Source organism: Aphanomyces invadans (assembly GCF_000520115.1).
Source record: "Aphanomyces invadans strain NJM9701 unplaced genomic scaffold supercont1.2, whole genome shotgun sequence".
Classification (NCBI taxonomy): Eukaryota; Oomycota; class Saprolegniomycetes; order Saprolegniales; family Verrucalvaceae; genus Aphanomyces; species Aphanomyces invadans.
Genome location: NW_008580147.1, coordinates 2,839,923 through 2,851,038, shown reverse-complemented (window position 1 = coordinate 2,851,038; position 11,116 = coordinate 2,839,923). Strand labels below are relative to the sequence as shown.

The 11,116-nt window shown below is 56.0% G+C and overlaps 5 protein-coding genes across 12 annotated transcripts; 2 read left to right on the top strand and 3 right to left on the bottom strand.

The window, feature by feature from the left end:
- The first annotated feature begins 49 nt into the window (after positions 1–49).
- On the top strand, positions 50–5,785 carry H310_01696 (hypothetical protein). Its single transcript, XM_008864894.1, has 12 exons — positions 50–187; positions 236–272; positions 336–371; positions 428–966; positions 1,021–1,226; positions 1,367–1,659; positions 1,711–2,086; positions 2,136–2,494; positions 2,548–3,166; positions 3,216–3,425; positions 3,478–4,884; positions 4,933–5,785. Exons 1-12 carry the CDS (start codon positions 64–66, stop codon positions 5,185–5,187), a joined length of 4,461 nt encoding a protein of 1,486 aa, XP_008863116.1. The 5' UTR covers positions 50–63; the 3' UTR covers positions 5,188–5,785.
- H310_01697 (hypothetical protein) lies at positions 5,169–5,774 on the bottom strand (the record flags this gene model as incomplete). Its single annotated transcript, XM_008864895.1, has 1 exon — positions 5,169–5,774. One exon carries the CDS (start codon positions 5,772–5,774, stop codon positions 5,277–5,279), a length of 498 nt encoding a protein of 165 aa, XP_008863117.1. The 3' UTR covers positions 5,169–5,276.
- A 1,041-nt stretch (positions 5,786–6,826) lies between the features above and the next one.
- H310_01695 (histone) lies at positions 6,827–7,579 on the top strand. Its single transcript, XM_008864893.1, has one exon. It carries the CDS (start codon positions 6,868–6,870, stop codon positions 7,279–7,281), a length of 414 nt encoding a protein of 137 aa, XP_008863115.1. The 5' UTR covers positions 6,827–6,867; the 3' UTR covers positions 7,282–7,579.
- H310_01694 (hypothetical protein) lies at positions 7,396–10,438 on the bottom strand. Of its 8 annotated transcripts, XM_008864890.1 has the most exons (12): positions 10,329–10,438; positions 10,211–10,279; positions 10,050–10,145; positions 9,849–10,004; positions 9,617–9,801; positions 9,319–9,562; positions 9,080–9,274; positions 8,731–9,024; positions 8,541–8,683; positions 8,388–8,486; positions 8,110–8,338; positions 7,396–8,057 (listed from the first exon to the last, which is right to left on the bottom strand). In XM_008864890.1, exons 1-12 carry the CDS (start codon positions 10,347–10,349, stop codon positions 7,776–7,778), a joined length of 2,013 nt encoding a protein of 670 aa, XP_008863112.1. In that variant the 5' UTR covers positions 10,350–10,438; the 3' UTR covers positions 7,396–7,775. The 8 variants fall into 8 exon arrangements, with proteins under 8 accessions (XP_008863112.1, XP_008863114.1, XP_008863108.1 ...); XM_008864892.1 differs by having other exon boundaries at positions 10,211–10,438; XM_008864886.1 differs by having other exon boundaries at positions 8,110–8,486.
- Positions 10,439–10,838: 400 nt separating this feature from the next.
- H310_01693 (hypothetical protein) lies at positions 10,839–11,116 on the bottom strand. Its single transcript, XM_008864884.1, has one exon. It carries the CDS (start codon positions 11,083–11,085, stop codon positions 10,855–10,857), a length of 231 nt encoding a protein of 76 aa, XP_008863106.1. The 5' UTR covers positions 11,086–11,116; the 3' UTR covers positions 10,839–10,854.

Here is an 11,116-nt window from a genome sequence, read left to right as displayed (position 1 = left end):
AAGGAGCTGGAAACGCTTGCGGTGTCAATCCTATTATTATCGCCAATTGGCGCCACGAAGGGAATGGAATCGATGCAGCGGTCACCAAAGCGCACAGCGGCCATGCCGAAGAATCCGTCACCAAGGAAGCTTCGTGAGAAATCTGCAGCGGAAGTGTATCCGTTCCCTCCCACCGTGCCACTTCGAGGTACATGTCGCCGCACGTGATACGCGCCATCACCGCTGCTATCGGTAGAGCTCATCCCAAGGGACAACCAAGAGAATACTACGAGGTGAGAACCCTGCACGAGCTCAAATCATTCTGGATTTGAGCTGAATGGCGTCTCTTCGTTCAGTGTCTTCAACCCGAAACGCCGCAGTCGAGTCGAGTCGTACGTCTTCGCATCACACGTTGTACAGCTCTGCATCATTGTCACTATCCCTGCAGGAAACCAATTGTGGGTGGTGCACTGGACTATGCGAATCCCCCCGCGGGCTCGCTCCACCCGATTATTCGCACGAGTATTGCCGCAGACACGTTGGACCAGCGCTTAAACTCCATCAAGCAACAGATCGACCACGTTCTGCTGGGTGGCATGCTCAAGGATGACGGATCGTCCTCCCCACGGAAACAAGAGAGCCCGCGCCCCATGACGACCAACGACACCCTCCTGTCGCCATTGTCATTGCGGTCGACTGTCCTACCTGCAATCGATGCGACCCCCGAAGCTATCGCCAGGTCCCAAGCGTACCTGTGCGCAGACGACGAAATTGAAAAGTGGATTCAGAACTACGAGGCAGAGAAGCATCGTTTCACGTCGTACGCACTCTTCACCGAGTACAAGCTTGATCAACTCGCCAACTTTACCGCCAACACCGGCCGGCCCAACGTCCTCGAGACTGCTGCATGTTGTGCGGCACTGTTCAAGATCCCTGGAATTCTTGGCAACTACCGGTCGCTGCTCCAGAAGATCGTGGTGGGACTCGGTGCGTCATGAGCTGCTTTTCAAATCGGTGGATCCTTTATGTTTTCTCGTCTAGAGTACGGTCTGTACGGCGATTCTAGCTGTGAGTCGTCCTTCACCGACGATATTGGATTCCACGCGTCGACGCCGCGCATCAATGAAAGGTCCAGCGTCGACATTGTGCGCTCTTTCTACCATCGAAAACCCTTCTTTGTTCAGTTGCGCGAACTCGAACACGACCACGCGATCAGCGTGCATTTGGGCGGCGCAAGGCGCTCCACGGTACATGAATGCATGCTTCACTCGTGTGACCTGTGCTTTCGCATCGCGTGGCGAACCAGCCTCCGTCGCTGACGTATCCAACACCTGCCGACTGTGTGATATGATGAATGGGCCTTTCAACCACCTGTGGGGATGTGTAGGCCTTGTTGGACCAAGACAAGCGCCGCGTGATTGAACTTTGCTCGGCCGATCTGTTGGAAGCTGGCCTCCTACGGTTTAGTGACGAAGTGCGCCAGCAAATCGGCATGAAGTTGGTTGCGTCTGTGGCCAACGGCGGCGCACATCTTGGCAAAGCGCACATGTCGGACGTGTGTAGACGCTTGCTCAAGCTCGCGGAAGCGCTGGACATGCACTCGAGGGCCCTCGTCGTATCGAGCTTGCTGGACGACCTCGACGAGGAAAACCGTGCGCTATCGGCATTTCAAGGCCTCGGGTATGGCTTGAGACCTGTTTACGCGATCATGATTGACCTCGATTCGTCCAGACCCGACGGCGAGGCACGAGTGCTTCAGATGATCTTGAATCGCGACGAGAAAGATCGATTTGCCATTCGAGACACCGTCGACCGCGTCCACGAATGCATTCCATGCCTTGTCCATTTGTACGCCATGTCGTGTGACGCCCATCGCACGGGGTTCCTAGCAGCCATGCTCGGCAACAAGTACGAGTACGGTTTTATCTGCGACCTGGCCAAAGTCATCCGCACGGAGCAGTTGGAACAGCTCGCAGACTTTGTCAATGGCGCAACGCACGCCAAGCTGGAGGCGCAATGGACAGGACTAGACCGCGCCTTAACCCCGGACCACCTCCACGCACTTCTCACATCGCCAGACTCGTTTCCCAAGCCGTATACTCCGTCGGTGCGCACACGTCGGCTGTCGAACTTTGTTGTGCGATCGTTTGTGGTAGGAACAACGCCGATTGTTTGACGACGTGTGTTCGTTGTTGCGCAACTGGTCGTCCGTCGCGATCGACTTTTGCGAGCACTTGTTGGAAAAATGCCGGTCGTTGCACCCGGCGCAGCGCAAGATCTTGCTCGCGACGCTTCTCCACGACGATTTTGGAACGTCGAAAGCGGCCCTGGCGGACCTCTTGCTTCGGTTGTCACCAACCGAGAAGCAACAACTTCAAACGGTGCTGCACGACACGACGTTTGTCATGGCACACTTTAACGAGCAAGTGGCCCACATGTCGACCGAAACGCGGTCCAAAGTTCTATACGCCGTCATGGAATCCATGCGGGCGTCTGTGCCCGACGACGACGCCAGGTACACCGACCCCGTCGACCGAGTCATGTCTGGTGGACTGCCATTTGAACTAGTCCTGCTGACTCGAAGCAAGCGAAAACGATCATTCGAGTTTGCCGCGAATTGTTTGGCATCACGTTGCACACGGACCCGCGTGGATGCGCCGCCCCCACAAGCAACCACGATCCCATGACGACAGAGACGGCAGCCCACACGCTCGACGTGCTGCATCAACTTGACGACGCCACACGCAACACAATTATCCAGTCCCTGGTGCACACGTTGGACGTGCCGACGACGGCGGCCACCACCAGCAATGGATCGTCGCCCTACCTGTCGGAGGAGCGGCGAACGACCATGATCGCCGCGATCGATCGTGTGTTGACGGTCAATGGCGAAGGGCTCATTGAAGAGGCGAAAGTCTCTCCAACTGCGGTCCCTCCCCGGCAACTGTCTGTCGAAGAGCAGATCGTGAGTGGCATGACGGAACAAGACACGTCGTCGTTGTTGGAGCACGCCATGATGACAGGAAAGACGCCAAAAGGGTTTGCCAAAGTCATTCACAAGGTCGTGTCGACATTGGAGGCGACGGGGCGGCGGCACACGGTGGATCGCGTGCTCACCAAGATCATGGAAAAGGCGCAAGAGCTTGGCGACGAAGACATGACGGACGAAGAGCGCGCGGCGTTTTCAGTAGCGTCCCCCCATACGTGTCCATCTCAACTCACTTCTCGCGTGGTAGACCGCCAGCACCCAAGACAAACTGAGTTCGATCCACCAAGTCGCTCAGCGCCATGCCAGGGGCATGAACGACCCGAACAGCACCCGATCGGATGACGAAGACGACGACGACCTGTCCGACGACGAGCGCAACAAGGACGCAGTTGTCAAAGCTGGCATGGCGAATGTGGCGTGCCAGACCGACGTGAATTTTGCCGTCGAGTCCAACGAGGTGTGTGGATTTTGTTTCGTCGAAACATGTCGAGGTTCTGACCACCCTGTAGAGCGTCGACGGCAACCGCGCAGCCAATTCTGCCCTGCAAACGCGTAAACAACCGGTGACGCTGACTAGTCTCACGAAGCGGGCCAAGGGAAAGAAAGTTATCAAGGTGGACAGTGCCAACGTCCCGCACGCGCTGGCGTCGCTCGTCACGTCGTGGAAGATTAACGTGGATCAGCTCGCCATGTGCTGCAAGAAGCCGCTCGGTACCATTTTAAGGACGATTGCCGACACGTATGCGGAGAAGATTGTGCGGATGAAGAAGGCAGGCAGTCTGCACAGCGCTTCAGGTGTTGTTGCAACCAAAGGGGCCGACTCCCTCGCCCAGATCGCGTACCAATCCCTTCTGCACAGCTACGGCCTTCCATCCATTGCCGACATGCACTTGATCGGGCTCGGGTGTGCCTTGGACATGTATCGCAACCAGCACCGCCGCGTCGACTTGTTTTGCCAGTTTTTATACAACGAAGTGCCCGGGTCGTGGCTCGGCATGTTTCTCCAATGCATCGAAGTCATTCTGGACGAATCGATCCTCGACAACGCGGGCGACCAAGGGTACTTTGTACCTGGCATCAACGGACAGACCAACCACGCGCGTGTCGGGTCGATCATACCACCGACGACGCTGCCGTCGTCGTCGTCAGCGTCGGCATTGAAAAAAGCTCGACCGACTCGGCTCAACATCCCCGACAAGGACGAATGGTTGATGCCACTCGATCGGGCGCTGGAGGTAGTCCAATACTGCTTTCGAAGCATGCGCCGCGTACACGTCGCCGCGTTCTGCGACAAGATCACGCAGGGAGGATGCACTGCGACGAGTTCGTCCAGCCCCGACGCCGTGGACAACACGATCGTAAACGTCGATGTTTTGCTTGCCTGGGTCGTCGGAGAATGGAACGAGGAACAACTCCGACGAGACAAGCACCTGCGGGACGCGTTCCGGGCCGGCGACAACAACGGCGACGGCCAGCTCAGCTACGAGGAATTCCGCCGCATTGTGCTTAGCATCGACAAGTCGCGCGATGATTCGGACGTGCTGCAGCTGTTCAGCGACACGTTGCGGCGTACGGGCAGCGATACGATTGCTCCAGACGACTTTTTGGTCGTCGCCAAGGAGTACGGGCTCGCCGAAATGGCATGGGACGCGGACGGCGACCTGAACTCGATATCGAACGGCCTCCACGAAATGAACTCGATGTGGCCCACCGTCCGACCGTTCTTCGTGGGAACCCTCGAAGCGCTCGGGCGTGACTTGCCTCCGACGCATTTCTTGCGAACATGTCAAGCTGCTGGATGTGGTTGCCTCAAGTGCCTAGTGGATGGGTACGCGGGCTTTCAAGCGATGCGCGGCAACGCTACCGAGGAAGCTGCCGTGGCCATTTGGAAGCGATTCTGGCACCTCATGGCCCAGGTAGTCGAGTGCTCCACACATTACATCGAATGCATGATGATGCTGTAGCTCTTTGAAGCATGCGACAAGAGTGACGGGGTCTACACACCGTGGGCAGGGAGTTCTCCGATACGCCGGTACCCGGCGTCCCGTGCCAGTGTCATACGGTCGAATGCAAGCCGACGGCAGGCCCTCCCGATTGTCCTCTTGCCGGATGTCCTTCGCATCACGGCCAGACCATCGTCCAACGTCGAGCACTCGACCGAAGCCGACGTCGTCCAGAGTCTCCAGCATGTCGTGGCGTGTGACGAACGGCGTGTTTGAGTTATATTACAATCAATGACAAAGGGTGAACACACGAAAACGATCCAGTGAAACGAAGGCAGCGAGGACGCGCGCCAACACGGACCTCGTCAAATCGTCGGGCTGCCGCCAACAAAGCACATGTCGTCAGGGACGTTGCGCACGCCTTCCATGACCGACACCATTTGCCCTCCACATGTGACGAGCACACGCTTTTCCACAGGGCTTCCGTGACGGGAATACGCTGAGCCTTGATGGTGGTAATGGTGATGGCTGTGCTGGTTGAACTTGTGGGACGATGCGAGGTGCATGGGTGGAGGGGGCGGAGGGTGGAACGGGGCTTGGTGTCGTTGCGGGGACATGACGGGGCTTGAAATGGGACTGTTGGCGCTGCCAGTGCTGCTCGTGTCGGACAGCGACAAACTCAAGCTTCGATTGCTGCGTGGCGACGACGCGAGTTGGGACGCATCGCCGACTGTCGATGTGTACTGCTCCATCATGATGCGGTACTCCCGCTGAGCCGTGAGCATCTTCAGGTCTTGTACGCTCATGCCAGAGCGGATGTTGGCTGGCGTCGCCGACGTTGACGCTAAGGAAGTGGTCGTCATGGAGTTCGCGGGTCAATCGAGAAGTGGGCCATGAGTGAGATCTTGGGGCGTTTCCATATCGAACAAATATATCGATTTTCGAACCGCCAAGGTTTGGTGCGTTTTGATTGGCTCGATTTGAAACCCAACATCGCTCGGTGATGCATGGCTGCTACCGCGGCGAGAGGCGGCGCCGGCGGTGGGTACCCTTCCTAGCTGTTTGGACATGCCCCTGCACACGAGTACCTGGCGAGGCAGCAAGAACGACGAGGCTGAGGCATCTGACTAGAGCGTTTCGAGATGTGGCGTGGCCCGTGTCGGACCGCCAGACGGGAGGACGCCATAGATCTTGCTCATACGGGAGTTTCATGGGTTTCATCTTGGTCGTAGTGCAGCGGTCGCGATGTTGCATAGGGCCACCGTGGGTCGGTGTGAGATAGTCATCAGGAGGTGGAGATGGCGCCAAGCATGATTTTTGTCTTGTAATGTTCATTGTCACGAGCCTGGATGTCGAGACTTGCCAAAGGAACACCGATTTGCGGCATACACTCACTGGCCATTGTCTCGACCGACGGCTACAGTCTACTTGCCGCCCGTTCTCCAACGATCCGTCCCGAACCCATCAAAAGCAGTCAAACCCGCAATTGGGCTCGGGCATTGAGATATCTAGTTGGCGCGCGTTCGTTCCCATGGGCCGAGCCGTTTGTTGCTTCTTTCTACCCATGCGGCGTCCCCTGGAGTCGTCAAAGCCCCGCGGATCGCGCTAGATTTGCCCTCGATGGTGGGCGACGACCAAGACTAGGATCAATCCCATGTGACTCCGCATATTGGCTACACACGTGGATGTATTCTACTTGTGCAGCAAGAATTTATGGTATTGTACTCTAACGCTCTGCGTAATTGTATAGTTCTATGATAAATTCGTATTGCTCTGATGTGTTTGTGTACTAGTACGTGCATTTTGTATGGACGAATCGAGGGGTTTCAAAACCGTGAAAAAATGCCGAAAAAAACGAATAAACATTTTTTGCTTGCAGTTTCCCCCTCGTTCCCCACCACGTGATTGGCCCACAGTTCGAAGCATTTTTGAAATTCCACGAGAAAGTCAGTCGCGATGGCCCGCACGAAGCAAAACACTCGGACGTCCACGGGCGGCAAAGCCCCGCACAAGCAACTTGCTGCGAAGAAGACGAGCCGAAAGCAGACCCCTCTCTCTGGGGGCATCAAGAAACCCCACAGATATCGCCCAGGGACCGTTGCGTTGCGTGAAATCCGCAAGTACCAAAAAACGACCGAACTCTTGCTCCGAAAACTGCCGTTCCAGCGTCTTGTGCGCGAAATCGCGCAGGATTACAAGACGGATCTTCGATTCCAGTCCACGGCGATCATCGCGTTGCAAGAAGCGACCGAAGCGTACCTTGTCGGTCTCTTTGAAGACTCCAACTTGTGTGCAATCCATGCCAAGCGAGTCACGATTATGCCCAAAGACATTCAACTTGCCCGTCGTATCCGAGGCGAACGAGCTTAGGTGAATGTATTCAATGTGTAGGAATGACCTATGCACATGCATAAATATACTGTCCCATGTAGCATGGCGAGTAAGGACTACGCGTCGCTTTGAGGCGTCGTGACAAGCGCGAGGGGTCCCCTCGTCAGATGCAGGGTCCATATGCTTGACGTTGGAGGCTTCCTAACTCTTTACCAAGGTGAAGACGTGAGGGGGGTCAGCAGAAGCTCGCCAGCGACTTTGGTTTGTGGGGACATTGCCAGTGCCCCGTGAGCTTTAGATATATCCATTACACTCACTGGACACTTTCCCGACTGCCAAGATTTGATGATCTCGCAATGCACTTCTCAACGACGTGGGCTGCATGTGAGAGGCGCTGGCACACATTGTTATCGTGTTTGGCCACTTCTGGATGATCTACTTTTGGCGGCGCTTTCCTTCCACCGATCGATGGGATGGTGCTCGGCATCTGTACACCAGAGCGTTGTTTTTTGGCTCAGGAACTGCAAGGCTTATCAAGAGCCAGACGCACGGGATGCGGTGGTGGCCGACTTCTCAATGGCGACCTTGAGTTTGGCCAGTGTGAGGAGCTGCTTTTGATATGGTTTGGCTTGCAGCGGTGCCAGCGCATGATCCATTCGAATGGCAAATGTCACGAGGGTGTCGGTCGCATCGTGAAGTTTGGCATCGTCGTCGTTGTTGCTTCCGTTGGCGATCGGGCTCAAGACGAAGCCGCTGCTGTGTACGCACGACCGCACGACTCCCGACACTGGCGGCACGTCTGGGTACGTCACCGACTTCGTACGGGACATGGTGACGTCCGATCAAAGGGCAAATGAAAGCGTGTACCTGGAAGACTAGTGCATGATGCGAAGGAGTGTCGCCGGTGGCGCACGTGGCAGGTTCGCTGTCGTCCTTGTCATGCGATGCATCGCTGCTCTCATTCGGGTAAAACACAGACTCCAATTCGACTGCGTCTTGCAATTGCATGCAGCACCACAGCAAGAACGGTGGCAATTTCGAACCGTAGTTTGTGCGGTGAAGAATGCGACTTGTACAATCGAGCCGTTCAAGTTCCCTACGGCAAGCACCCGTGTCCGGTCGCCTCACCGTCGCATCAACCTTACCGCACTTCATGGCCCCATGTGCTCCAAATCTCTCGTCCCCGAGGGGCCGCAATGTAAGCGAGGCAGGTACTAGGATCCGCAGCCACCACGACAGACGCTCTACACGCTAATGAGCCACACACACACACATCGAAGGGATCGATGCGGACGTACTTCAGCTCAAGGACAGCTCGACGCACGCGCGAATGCACTTGGACCCCGCGCTTGGTCTGGCCATTGGTCCATGTAGCGCTGGCATCTTGCTCATGGGCGGTGTTTGTGGCATTTAATAGTGCGACGAGTCCAGTGTGGGCCATCTAGCGCATGGTCCGTTGAATCGCACGTCGAGTGGCACCAATCAAACCTGAATCAAGTCTGCGTGATGGTCGAGCGGGTTGTGCCGCTGGCTTTCGAAGACCTGGTCGAACGCGAGCGGCGGGGGTGGTGCGCCTCCTCGGTGGCTCAAAAAGAAAGTCGAGTTGAACCAGGACGTCGTAGAGGACGCTTTTTGCTTTGGGCGATCGAGGGATAGCGTCGCGGACGCGGTAGACAGATCTCCAAGGGTCGTTGTGGCATTCGACATGGATGGTTTTTGAAGTGGCAAGGCCACAGACAGAGGAAAGGTGTCCAAGGGACTATCCAAACGGTCTCGAACGACCTGACCATGCACCATCGTTGAATATTTGCGAGGACATTCAACGGCGAGATCGAACCTTCCACGCTTCGTCGATCGAGAGCGGCGAAGGGCAACAAGGAGTGGCATCACGCGGCGGGATGCTCGTCGCGAGAGTGGTGACGTCGACGCTTTGGCAAATCCGGTCGTAAAAGGCAACGACCGTGGGAAAGTTGCGCCGGATGAATGGGTTGAAAGGGGCCATGTAGTCTTCCTTGAAGAATGCGTTGTTTGCCTGCAGCGAATGTCATCAAATTCGTGTTGTTGCGATGGACTTACGAGGTTCTGAAGCAGTTTGGCCACGAGAATGGATGACCGGCGCGCGTGCGACGGCAAATTGGCCTTTTCCAAATGGGGAAACACGACCGAGTGGTACGGCATGACCACGACGGGGCAAACGACGCGAAGGAAAAGAAAACCGCCGAGAACAGAGTCCGAATGCGCATGAAAGCGCGCCGCAACACTTCGACGGAGACACAAACACAAGGACGCAAGCAGCGGTGGAAACGGCGACCGCACCAGCCTACGTAGACAGGGCAAAAGGACGACGTGATGAAGCGATCGGCAGCGCAATTACCTGTCAAGAATCGCCTGGGCGAGAGATTCCAGCTGTGCGCGATGTGCTTCGAGGGTAGCTTCATCGCGAACGATTTCGTGGTTCACTTCAAGACTCTCGGGTAGGTGAAAGAGCACGCTCATGGGGCCGGTCAATACGTCGCGAAGGTAGCCAGTCCCGACGACGTACGCAACTTCGCTGAGCATCTTCACGCGTACACATGAGACGGATAGGGCGGAGAAGATGAAAGCACCTTCATGCAAGGCGTGTTACCGCGTATCATTTCAGCAGCTTGATCTTCAGAACCGTGCGAGACCTCAGCGTCCACCATGGCCTTGACGAATGCGAGGAATTGATCGCCAAACAGGCTCATATATGCATGCGTCATGGCCTTGATATCTCCTTTTCGCTATTGAAACCCATTGGGTTCCGGTGGACGCACGGAACAACGCACCTGCAACAACGTTCTCGCGGAGTGGTAGTCGGGGTCCGAGGTGAAGGCTAACCGTCGTATTTCATCTTCATTGCTGCTGGACGAGCACGACGACATCTGCCGTTGACAAGAGCTCATTTTCAGATTCGTTTTCGAAGTGCCGCGTCGTGGAATGCACGTACCTCTCTCCTTTGTCGTCGCCGATTGCTCTTTTCAACACACCCTGGAGACTCGTCGGTCGCGGTGGTGGCCTACCGGCGCACAGTCATCAGTACAGTTTACAGAAGTCACGCGCATCACCCCTGCGTCGTTGGTTTTCATGAAGGTTGCGTCAAGGATCGACCTGGGCGGCAGGGGCGGTGCGGGTGTGACGATGTTTCTACCGACACCGCCGCTTGTCACGACAGAACGACACCAACTGGCCGGGGTTTCTGAGCGTACAACATGCATTGTACAAATCGTGTACAATACGTGTCCTCTTTCACTTGTCTTTTGTATTCATGCTGTACGTCATGAATTGTACGTACGACAAGTCGCCGTTGTTCCGCTTGACTTTTTATCCCGCTCCCGTCCGATGTGACTGGTGGATTATGGACCAATCAAAGTGCAAATACTCAAATTATGTGACCAATCAGGTTGCAGGAGTCCGAGCAGAGGGCATGGACATAATGGAATGTCGAACTCGCCGCCGAGAGAGCGGCAAACGTCCACATCGCGCATGGAGCAGTTGATATAAGCCCTAGCCACTCAACCATTACCCGTCCAAGAGACGAGCGCAGTGGACAAAAGAGCGTTATCAAGACGTGTCATGGATGCGGTGCATGGATCACGATGATGCTAAGTACGTACGTTCGCCGCGGAGGCGCCGGGCGAGCTGGAGGTGCTTTGGCAGAATTGTCACTCGCTTGGCATGGATGGCGCAAAGGTTAGAGTCTTCAACGATGCCAATCAGGTAGGCTTCTGTCGCTCCTTGCAGCTGCAGGTCAGTCTTGTAGTCCTGTGCAAATTCGCGGGCTAGCCTTTGGAATGGGAGCTTGCGCAGCAATAGTTCGGTCATCTTTTGGGTCGCCTGATTTCCTGGATCGTGA

Excerpts from the sequence above, each read along its gene's own strand:
- H310_01695 (XM_008864893.1), top strand. The coding sequence starts at position 6,868 with ATGGCCCGCACGAAGCAAAACACTCGGACGTCCACGGGCGGCAAAGCC.
- H310_01696 (XM_008864894.1), top strand. The coding sequence starts at position 64 with ATGGAATCGATGCAGCGGTCACCAAAGCGCACAGCGGCCATGCCGAAG. Across the intron at positions 3,167-3,215 it reads AAGAGCGCGCGGCGTTTTCA|ACCGCCAGCACCCAAGACAA; the intron begins GTAGCGTCCCCC and ends CTCGCGTGGTAG. Across the intron at positions 3,426-3,477 it reads TTGCCGTCGAGTCCAACGAG|AGCGTCGACGGCAACCGCGC; the intron begins GTGTGTGGATTT and ends ACCACCCTGTAG.
- H310_01693 (XM_008864884.1), bottom strand. The coding sequence starts at position 11,085 with ATGACCGAACTATTGCTGCGCAAGCTCCCATTCCAAAGGCTAGCCCGC.
- H310_01694 (XM_008864885.1), bottom strand. The coding sequence starts at position 10,349 with ATGAAAACCAACGACGCAGGG. Across the intron at positions 9,025-9,079 it reads CGATCGACGAAGCGTGGAAG|GTCGTTCGAGACCGTTTGGA; the intron begins GTTCGATCTCGC and ends GTGCATGGTCAG. Across the intron at positions 8,487-8,540 it reads CGAGCTGTCCTTGAGCTGAA|AGCGTCTGTCGTGGTGGCTG; the intron begins GTACGTCCGCAT and ends ATTAGCGTGTAG.